The sequence below is a fragment of the Nicotiana sylvestris genome, chromosome 10 (genome assembly GCF_000393655.2).
Source record: "Nicotiana sylvestris chromosome 10, ASM39365v2, whole genome shotgun sequence".
Classification (NCBI taxonomy): domain Eukaryota; kingdom Viridiplantae; phylum Streptophyta; class Magnoliopsida; order Solanales; family Solanaceae; genus Nicotiana; species Nicotiana sylvestris.
The window spans coordinates 99,124,477-99,135,745 of NC_091066.1; the positions used below are offsets into that span (position 1 = coordinate 99,124,477).

General features: G+C 29.5%; 1 protein-coding gene across 2 annotated transcripts; it reads right to left on the bottom strand.

The window, feature by feature from the left end:
* Window positions 1-9,087: 9,087 nt before the first annotated feature.
* On the bottom strand, window positions 9,088-10,931 carry LOC104245073 (uncharacterized). 2 transcript variants are annotated; one of them, XM_009800627.2, is made up of 2 exons: window positions 10,773-10,931; window positions 9,088-10,362 (listed from the first exon to the last, which is right to left on the bottom strand). In XM_009800627.2, the coding sequence occupies exon 2, from the start codon at window positions 10,352-10,354 to the stop codon at window positions 9,287-9,289; it is 1,068 nt and encodes a 355-aa protein (XP_009798929.1). In that variant the 5' UTR covers window positions 10,355-10,362; window positions 10,773-10,931; the 3' UTR covers window positions 9,088-9,286. The 2 variants fall into 2 exon arrangements, with proteins under 2 accessions (XP_009798929.1, XP_009798930.1); XM_009800628.2 differs by having other exon boundaries at window positions 10,764-10,912.
* Window positions 10,932-11,269: the final 338 nt, after the last annotated feature.

The window sequence follows — 11,269 nt, forward strand, 5'->3', positions numbered from 1 at the left end:
CTATTGTCCTTTTAATAGTATTTAATAAAAATAAATATTTTTTCTTGAAATTTTGTATATTTTTATGCTTTTATCCTCTTATTCATAATATTTTAATTATTTAAATTTATCAGTAATATTTTATAATTTTATTTTATCTATTTTGGCATTAATTTAAAGTATAAGTATCCTGACACTGCCTCTATTTTTTTTATATGCTTTCGCTTCCCTACGATAAATATTAATTAATTTTTATATTAATTTTTTTACCTATAACCAAAATAATGTGATATTTTGTTTTAAATTTTAACTTTTAATTAGTCTAAAATATTAATACATAAGTCATTTGATTATCATGTTCCAAATGTATTGAGTTCTCTTATAATTAATTTTGTATTAGATGCAGTTAAATTTTAATTTTCTTTCTTTTTTAGCTATAAGATCAATTTAATTTTTAATTTTCATTAGTAAGATTACCAATATTAGAAATTTATTTTATATTTTTAAAATTTTATCTAATCATAGAAAAAAATTCTCAATTGTTTGAGCACATTATTTCTAAATATTGTAGTAATATTTTTACTTTTATTTTAGTTCTTTACATAATACTTTAAAAAACAAAAAAAAATCTCATCTCAAATTCAAATATTTCTTATCATTCTATTTTCTAAACTGGACAACATTTTCAAAAAATTATGCTATGCATTCAAACTCAAACTAACTGCACTCGATTCAGATATTAATCATAGAAAAATATCTTCGTAATTGTTTGAACATATTATAATAAATGCTGTAGTAATATTTTCACTGTCATTTTATTTCTTTACATAAATTTTCTTTCTCTTTTAGTTTTAATATAAATTTAATTTTTGTAAAATTACCTATATTAGAATTTTTTTTGTATTTTTTAAACATTTATTTTTTATTATTGTTTTATTTTTTATAATTAAGACTTTAATTTCGTGGTATTATCCATAATTTGAGCATTCACATCATAGTTTTAAGAACTTTCTAATCCCAAATTCAAATAGTATTTTTCTTAATAGCAAATTTTTAATAATTTAACATAATTTTGCTATTTTTTTAATCCAATATATAGTCTTATTACGTTTTATGTGGCTTTTCATTAACTTGTATATTTAATATCATTATCAACTACTTTTCTTTAATAATATACGATAAATATAATTTTTAATTATTAAATAAATATTTATTTTATTTTAAAAATATTGCTCAAAATTTTAAATTATTTAAAATTTAATAATATTTTTAAGTATTGTATATTTACTTTATTTTATTTTTTAAACTTATGATTTATAAATGTCCTTACATTATCTCTAATTTATTTTTATTGTTCAATATTTTTAGTTTTTTATTTTACTATTAGACTTGAGTTATGTGGATATATTATGGCTTTTCTTATCATAATATAAACAACTTTCTCATCTCAAATTTAAATAAGTTTTACCTTTTTTCCTATGATAAAAAATATGAATTTTTATTTTTTTCTCTATTTATTCTTTATATTTGATTTTATATTATTCAATACCTAATATTATTACATCGTCATGTGAATTTTTATTAGCATGTTTGAATTTAATATCTATTTTTACCACACTCATTCTAATATAATATAGATAAAAATTAAAAAACTTTCTCATCTCGAATTCAAATATTTTTTATCATTCCATTTTCTTAATTGGACTATATTTTTAAAAAATTATGTTATGCTTTCAAACTTAAATTAACTGAACTCAATTCAAATATTAATCATAGAAAAGTATTTTTTAATTGTTTTAACAAATTATATCTAAATGTTGTAGTAATATTTACGTATAAAAAATTCGTTTGCACGATTTTTCAATATTAATATGAATTTATTATTCTTGTTATTAAAATATATTTCGCTTATTATTTAATTTTTCTCTTACCTTATAAATAATTTGTATACTTTATGTAAGATCTTATTTTGCTGCTTGAATTTATTTAATTTTTAAATTCAATAAATCTTTAATATCTTAAGTAAATTTTAGTTTTATTTTATATTTTAACTTACTTCAAAGTATAAATAGTCATAGGTTATCTCAATTTATTTCTTTATACATTTTTATTTTTTTTCTAGTATAGTTTTTAATTAATTTTTCACCTCTATATTTCTAGCTAATATAGAAGAAAATCTATGAGTGGATATATAGATATAAATATAGATATAGACATAGATACGAATATACATATAAATTTAAGTATAGATATATAGGTAAGATTTGTCTAGGATCTACTTAGATTATATATAAGATTCATTAAACTACTTCCATTAATTATGTTTCTATATATAATTTCTAATTATTAATGTTGTCCTAAAATTGCCAAGTGGCATCATTTTAGTTTGCCACTTGGATTAACCACAATGCATACTACTCTCTTTTTAATATAATATAGATTATGTGCCTTTCCCTAATTTGTTGAATTATATATAGGTAAGATTTTATTTGAGTTTAAGTTGGATATCTAAATATCAGGAGTTTATACATAAGGAAAATTTATTATTGAAGTCCTAAATATTAGGAGAATAATTAAATGACTATTTTATCCAATATAAACTTTATTTTTAAAGGGTAAAAAAGGTGAACAACATTTCGCTAATGGCTTTTTTGCTTTTAATATAGTATAGATATAGATTTTTAATTTTATCAATCTTAGTTATTAAAGACAGTTTCGTAATTTACTAGATTTATTTTCTATTAATTAATATAAATATTTACTAAAAAATACATTATAAACTAATATTTATCTTTTTAACAGTTAAAAGTACAACAACTCATAAATATCATATTATATTCATATGAGTCCGTAAAAATTTTAAAATCATAATCGAACTGTTTATTAATTATATTAAGTTAAAATATTATTTATTTGGAAGATAGTCAAGAAACCAATTATTTAACACTTTTATTTTAAAGAATAATATGTAGTTAAATATTTAGTTATAATAATATCTAATATTTCTTCATATATATATATATATATATATATATATATATATGTGTGTGTGTGCGCACGCGCGCGCGCGTAAACGTCACACATTAAAGTTTTGCTTACTTTGTATTTTACTTTTTATTTTTATTTTTAGTCAATAGTATAAATTTTATTATAAAAAATACTTTATAAGCTCATATCTTACTTTGTTATATTCACATGAGTTGGTAAAATAATCAAATTTGTTACTTGTTTTTTATTAATTAATTTAAGTAAAAATATTAAAGATACAATTGTTTTTGATGATATTCTATTTTTAATTATTTAATATATTTTACAAAAAATACCTCGTAATAGATTAATTTGTGATACTCTTTATGTATATATATATTTCACACAATAAAACCTAACTTGTTCAACTAAATATGACAATGAGAATTATATTTTAATTATATTCTAACAAACAAACCGGTTATCATAATTACCATACTGCATAATTATCAGAGTGTATAATTAGTACTTTAATAATTACATTATCAGATAATTACACGTGACTTTTCAAACAAACTCCAAGATAGGTACCTTAAACTAATTGTAGAATGGAGTTTTAGAATATGACATGATGTTTTGGAGATAATATGAATATTAGAGGTTGACGATTTTGTTTAGTGGGAATTACGCTCTTTGTCACTTGGCCCAACAGTCCATCAAAAAATGGCCCATGTTTGAAGCCCTTACCTGATATGGCCCGGATTGTACATAATCTGAAAATTATTTTTCACCAGTTAGCCTACCCTATTTAATTATTTTTTTCTTTTCTTCGTTCTTCTTCTTCCTCTTTCACGACTTTGCACCCCAAAATTTCTCTACCATTATATATATTCTTCAATTCTTCTTCTAGATTCAAAGTTGATAATCACTATTAAGATGAGAAGAAAAAATATCAGTTAAGAGAATTATTATTTTTGGAGTCACCATTAAAGGTCATTCGAAGCTTCAATTTCAGAAATTGAATTTTTCGATTTTGTTAATTGTTTGGATTGGGTGTTGGCCCAATTGATTAGGATCGTCAAGGGGAGTTCAAAACTCAAATTTAAAGTGATTTGGAACAGATTTGAGGTAGATTTGACTTGAATTTCAGAAGATGCCCAGTGAAGCTCAATTAATAGGATTCATTTGTATAATAGTGTATAATATTGTATAAGTAATGTATACACACCTCTTATACATTATTTTATACAAGACTAATACATTATTTACAGGTATTTGGTGGAGTTCTCACATTTCTTCTTCTTCTTCTTCTTCTTCTTCTTCTTCTTCTTCTTCTTCTTCTTCTTCTTCTTCTTCTTCTTCTTCTTCTTCTTCTTCTGCTACACCTATATACATGGTGTATCACTAACATTTTTACTACTGTACTTATATATTTTTATACACTTTTATACAACTATATTAATAATATACCTCTTTGTATAAAAGTGTATAATATTGTATAAAAGTGTATAAGCATCTCTGACGAATTTTTTGTACGATTTTAACTTGCAATTCTTGATTAAGACTATTCCAAATCTCCACTAAATGACTTCAAACTTTGTATACAGTTTACTTAAACTAATTTTAATAAGTTCAAACAATACCCACTCTAGTTTTCTCACAAAATCATATTCAAAAACTAACAAGATTAGCATTAAAGAAGATGAGATTTTAGATTTCTCGCATTTGGTTGTGAATTTTCGTAGTTGTGATAGGTATGTAGAAACTTGAGGAAAAAGGAGAATGGAAATATTTCACGCTTGAAGATATAGAGAATAAAAAAAATGGAGAAAAAGTCAGATCTAAGCTTATTGATATTTGACTACACATTTGCAAACTTGTAAGTGGGCTAAAATAATGCAAGGGCAACTTATGAAGTGCATTATTATGTAATTTTGTCATTTGTTTATATATTAGTTGAAACAAGTGACATAGAATAAAAACTAACCTAATCTAGAGAAAAAAATGACTTTCACCTATTAAAATGATTAGTGCATTTTTCTCCTACTTCTTCTAGATTTTGTTTTTCATCATAGTGTTACCAAAGACTAAAACCTAATTTCATCAAGAAAAATAGTTTCTTGATATGCATTATATGCCACACTAAACAAACACTAGCCTGTTAAGAATTGTAGCTCAAAAATAATAATATAGAACAAGGAAAAACAAGTTAAGAGATATAGAGAGAAAGAGAGAAGGAAAAGATTTTCTTCTTCAATTGTGTGTATTTTCCTATCTATTACAAGGCCTTTATATAGACATAAAAAGTGAAGAAAATATGTCATGGAATATGTCATGGAACATACAAAATATGTCATTGAATATGTCATTAAGCATTTGAGATGAAAAATCATGGAAGAAGAGTAGACATCCACCATAATGTGATATTTATTATAACACTCCCCCTTAGATGTCCATAGATAATGTGTCTCGTTAAAACCTTACTAAGAAAAAATCCTGTAGGGAAAAAAAAATCTTAGTGAAGGAAAAAGAGTACACATATCTGTAATACGCTTTATTTGCTGCCTCGTTAAAAACCTTACCAGTAAAACCTAGTGGGACAAAACCTAGGTTAAGGGAAAAAGAGTACAACGCGTATCTTACTCCCCCTCATGAAAACATCATTTTATTTCTCGAAGACGGCGCATTCCAATCTTCTGTCTCAACTTCTCAAATGTTGAGGTTGGTAATGCCTTAGTGAACAGATCAGCCAAATTTTCACATGAACGAATCTGTTGAACACTAATTTCACCATTTTGTTGAAGATCATGCGTAAAAAAGAACTTTGGTGAAATGTGCTTTGTCCTATCTCCTTTTATGAATCCTCCCTTCAATTGGGCTATGCATGCTGCATTGTCTTCATACAAAATTGTGGGTAGTTTGTCACACTTCAAACCACATTTGTCTTGGATAAGATGTATTATAAACCTCAACCAAATACATTCTCGACTTGCTTCATGAATAGCAATTATCTCAGCATGATTAGAAGAAGTAGCCACGATTGATTGCTTAGTCGATCGCCAAGATATGGCAGTGCCGCCACATGTAAACACATAACCTGTTTGAGATCGAGCCTTATGCGGGTCAGATAAATACCCAGCATCGGCATAACCAACAAGATCGGGATTGCAATCATTGCCATAAAATAAGCCCATATCGGTAGTCCCTTTTAGATATCGCAATATGTGTTTGATCCCATTCCAGTGTCTCCTTGTAGGAGCAGAGCAATATCTTGCTAAGACATTAACCGAAAAAGTTATGTCAGGCCTTGTAGTGTTAGCAATATATATTTTTGCATCAATTGTACTAAGATATGGTACTTCAAGACCAAGAAGCTCTTCATTCTTTTCTTGAGGTCGGAACGGATACTTATTCACATCAAGTGATCGAACAACCATCAGAGTACTTAATGGATGTGCTCCATCCATGTAAAACCGTTTCAATACCTTTTCTATGTAGGCAGATTGATGAACAAAAATTCCGTTTGCCAAATGTTCAATTTGCAAACCAAGACATAATTTTGTCTTTCCGAGATCTTTCATCTCGAATTCCTTTTTTAAACATTCTATGGCTTTGGGAAGCTCTTTAGAAGTGCCAATGATATTCAAGTCATCAACATATACAGCTATGATGACAAATTCAGATCCAGACCTCTTAATAAAGACACAAGGGCAAATAGGGTCATTTTTGTACCCTTGGTTTAGCAAATACCCGCTAAGGCGATTGTACCACATCCTCCCTGATTGCTTCAATCCGTATAAGGATTTCTGAAGTTTTATTGAACAAGTTTCTCTTGAACTTTTATGTGTTTCAGGAACTTTAAATCCTTCAGGGATTTTCATAAAAATCTCATTGTCTAGTGAGCCATATAAGTAGGATGTGACAACGTCCATCAATCTCATATCAAGTTTTTCATGGACTGCCAAATTTATTAAATACCTGAAGGTAATTGCATCTACCACAGGAGAATATGTCTCCATATAATTAATGCCAGGCCTTTGCGAAAACCCTTGTGCCACAAGTCGTGCTTTATGCCTTATGATTTCACCTTTTTTATTTTTTTTTTCGCACAAAAACCCATTTGTACCCCACTGGCTTGACACCTTCAGGTGTTTGGACTATTGGTCCAAAAACTTCATGTTTTTCGAGTGAAGCCAATTCCACTTGAATTGCATCTTTCCATTTTGGCCATTCATTTCTCCGTCTACATTCATCGATAGATTTTGGCTCAAGATCCCCATCTTGTTGCATTACTTCAACTGCAACATTATATGCAAAATTATTGTCAACAATAGCGTTATTTCGGTTCCACCTTTTTTCCGTAGAGACATAACTTATTGAGATCTCTTTATTTTCATCATTTCCAGGTACTAGAACCTCCTGTGAGGTTTTATCAATTATTTTGTCTTTATGCTCCTCTTGAGCAATTGCCTCTATGTTATGATCAACTTGATCATTCGCTCCTTTCCTATTTCGGGGGTTCTTATCCTTGGAACGATTGGTATACCAAGTTTAAGGCGTGGACTAGACTCTTTTTCATTATCATACTGTCCAACTGAGACATCAATTCGAATTGGAGCATTTACAGCTGGAATATGCGATTTAGTAACCCGTGGAAGGTTAGTAAATGCATCTGGCAATTGATTTGCAACATTTTGCATATAAATGATCTTTTGAACTTCTCGTTCACATTGATTTGTACGAGTATCCAAATGAGATAAAGATAATACGTTCCAATCTATCCCTTTTTTCACCTGTTTATTTTCTCTCCCTAATGTTGGAAAAACTGATTCATCAAAATGACAATCAACAAATCTGGCTGTAAACAAATCTCCTGTCATAGGCTCCAGATATTTAATAATAGAAAGAGATTCATAACCTACATATACTCCCAACCTTCTTTGGGGGCCCATCTTTGTGCGTTGTGGTGGAGCAATTGGAGCATGTACCGCACATCCAAAAATTCTTAGATGGGAAATATTTGGCTCCTGATCAAAAACCAACTGTAATGGGGAGACTTCATGATAACTGGTTGGCCTTATGCGCACAAGTGCTGCTGCATGCAAAATAGCATGTCCCCACACTGAAAGGGAAAGTTTTGTCCTCATTAGTAATGGTCTAGCTATTAATTGGAGGCGTTTAATCAATGATTCTGCTAGACCATTTTGAGTATGAACATGAGCAACCGGATGCTCAACTTTTATTCCAGTGGCCATACAATAATCAGTAAAGACTTGAGATGTAAATTCACCAGCATTATCAAGACGAATTGTCTTAATTGCATAATCTGGAAATTGTGCTCTTAACCTTATTATTTGGGCCAACAATCTCGCAAATGCCATGTTACGAGTTGACAATAAGCACACATGTGACCATCTTGTAGATGCGTCTATCAAGACCATAAAATACTTGAATGGTCCACATGGAGGGTGTATAGGCCCACATATATCACCCTGTATACGTTCTAGAAATGCAGGGGATTCAATCCCAATTTAGCTGCTGATGGTTTAATAACCAATTTTCCTTTAGAGCAAGCAACACAGGAGAATTCCTTAAATTGAAGAATCTTCTTGTTCTTCAATGTGTGTCCATTTGAATTCTCTATTATTCTGCGCATCATGTTAGAACTGGGATGACCCAACCGGTCATGCCAAATGATAAAATCATTAGAAGTAGTAAACTTTTTGTTTACTATGGCATGTGATTCAACCACACCAATGTTTGTGTGGTACAACCCAGAAGAAAATGCGGGTAATTTTTCATGCACATATCTTTTACCCGCTTTTATTGTAGTAATATAAAGGTATTCAACCTTTCGTTCGTTTGATGTCTCAACATGGTAGCCATTTTGGCGAATAGCTTTGAAACTCAACAAGTTTCTTTGAGACTTACTACAATACAATGCATTATCAATAGTTAATATCGTTCCTTCGGGTAATAATAAAGCCGCTCTTCCGGAGCCCTCAATCAACTTTGTACTACCGGATATTGTATTAACATAGGCCTTTTTCATAACCAAATAAGAGAAAAATTTCTTTTCTCTTAATATTGTGTGAGTTGTAGCATTATCCAAAAGACATAAATCTTCATTACTCATCTTGGTTCCAATTGAAGACTGGGGAATTTTAATTTCTTCATAAAAAAAAGAATAAAAGTACATCATGAGAAATACAGAAAAAAAATATCTCCAACAACAACATAAGACAACTTAAGTACTACTTAAAAATAAAAACAACTTTAGATGAGATAAAAACACTGAAAATAACAACATAATTGCATTCCCCAATAAAATGATCAAACTTTAGTTTTGATCTCCAAAGAAATCTTCAACTTCCAAATGAGTAAGATCATCGAGGCCTTGAAAATCATCATCTTTCGAAGCAAGATTTGCCTCGGCATTGTCATCATTTTTGTTTGAAGGCCCTGGCTCAAAATTATTTTTAAAGGTCAAGTGTGACTCCACTGGGGCATTAGCAGAAGATGCTCCAATATTATTTGCCTTTCTTTTGATGGAGTTTTGATAAAGCCTGACAAAATACTCAGGTGCACGACATTTAATTTTCCAATGACCTTTCATGCCACAGCGGTGGCAGTTAGCACTTTTGCCTCTTGAAGGATTGTTTTGAGAATCCATATTGTTCTCTCGTTTTCCATGACCACCACGATGACGACTATCATATCGTCTCTTACCATTGCCATACCTATGTACATTCATATGGCCATGATTATTATTCTGTCTTTTTCCAGACTTATCACGTCTAGCTGCCATATTTGCTTCAGAAAGCGGAGCTGACCCTGTGGGACGAGCTTCATGATTTTTCAGTAAAAGGGTGTTATGTTGCTCAGCCACCAGAAGGCATGAGATCAATTCAGAATACTTTTTAAACTCCCTTTCACGGTATTGCTGTTGTAATACCATATTTGAGGCATAGAAAGTTGTAAGAGTTTTTTCCAGCAAATCCTCATCATTCATAACTTCCCCACATAATTTCAATTGAGAAGTTATTCGAAATACAACAGAGTTATACTCACTTACAATTTTAAAATCTTGCAATCGTAAGTGCATCCACTCATATCGAGCCTTTGGCAATACCGTAGCCTTAAGGTGATCATACCTTTCCTTCAGGCCAGTCCACAATTCAAGTGGATCTTTCACTGTTAAATATTCTACCTTCAAACCTTCATCCAAATGATGACGAAGGAAAATCATGGCCTTCGCCTTGTCCTGGCTTGATGCCTCATTACCCTGAGTAATGGTGTTACCAAGGCCTTTAGCGGCTAAGTGAATCTCAGCATCAAGAACCCATGATAGGTAATTCTTTCCAGAAATGTCAAGTGCCACAAACTCAAGCTTTGACAAATTTGACATAGTAAAAGCTATCAAAGAAAATAAATGAATTAGAAATGATTAAGATGATAGTGAAAATAAATAAATGGATATAAACATTACGAATGTTTAAATTGTGTTGCCATATAAAACATATAGTGATAATGATAACATTAATCTATTTATTAGTACTTATGCAGATTTGAGAATGAAAGGTTACGTATTATATCAAACAACAATTTCTATAAATGAAGACAAAATATACATAATAATATAGGTTTAAGGTGATGGATTTTAACGCCAATAACTAGCAATTTATCATGTTTGCCACAGTGTAGTGTGATTCATATTGATTCGTAATGATCAGTTATCATGATAACAATTTGACTTAATTCATACAATACAATACCACTAGAATGGCAAGAGGAGAAGAAGAAATGTAGAAGATAACCTGTTATACCTTTCGGATGAAGAATTGCACTTAACTTTCGACAAGGCTAGAGTCGTGCTGATAACATGTTAAGAATTGTAGCTCAAAAATATCAATATAGAACAAGAAAAAACAAGTTAAGAGATATATAGAGAAAGAGAGAAGGAAAAGATTTTCTTCTTCAATTGTGTGTATTTTCCTATCTATTACAAGGCCTTTATATAGGCATAAAAAGTGAAGAAAATATGTCATGGAATATGTCATTGAACATACAAAATATGTCATTGAATATGTCATTAAGCATTTGAAATGAAAAATCATGGAAGAAGAGTAGACATCCACCATAATGTGATATTTATCGTAACATAGCGAATTTTTTAGAACTTAATCTTTCAAATTACAAACAGAAGTCGGCATGCACTTTGTCTATCCTAGTGACATTAAAGCATCATTTTCTTAAAAGTTAAATAAAAGAACATCTCTGTCTAACACAAGTGGCACAGGCACTACCAAGCTAGTTGACAAAA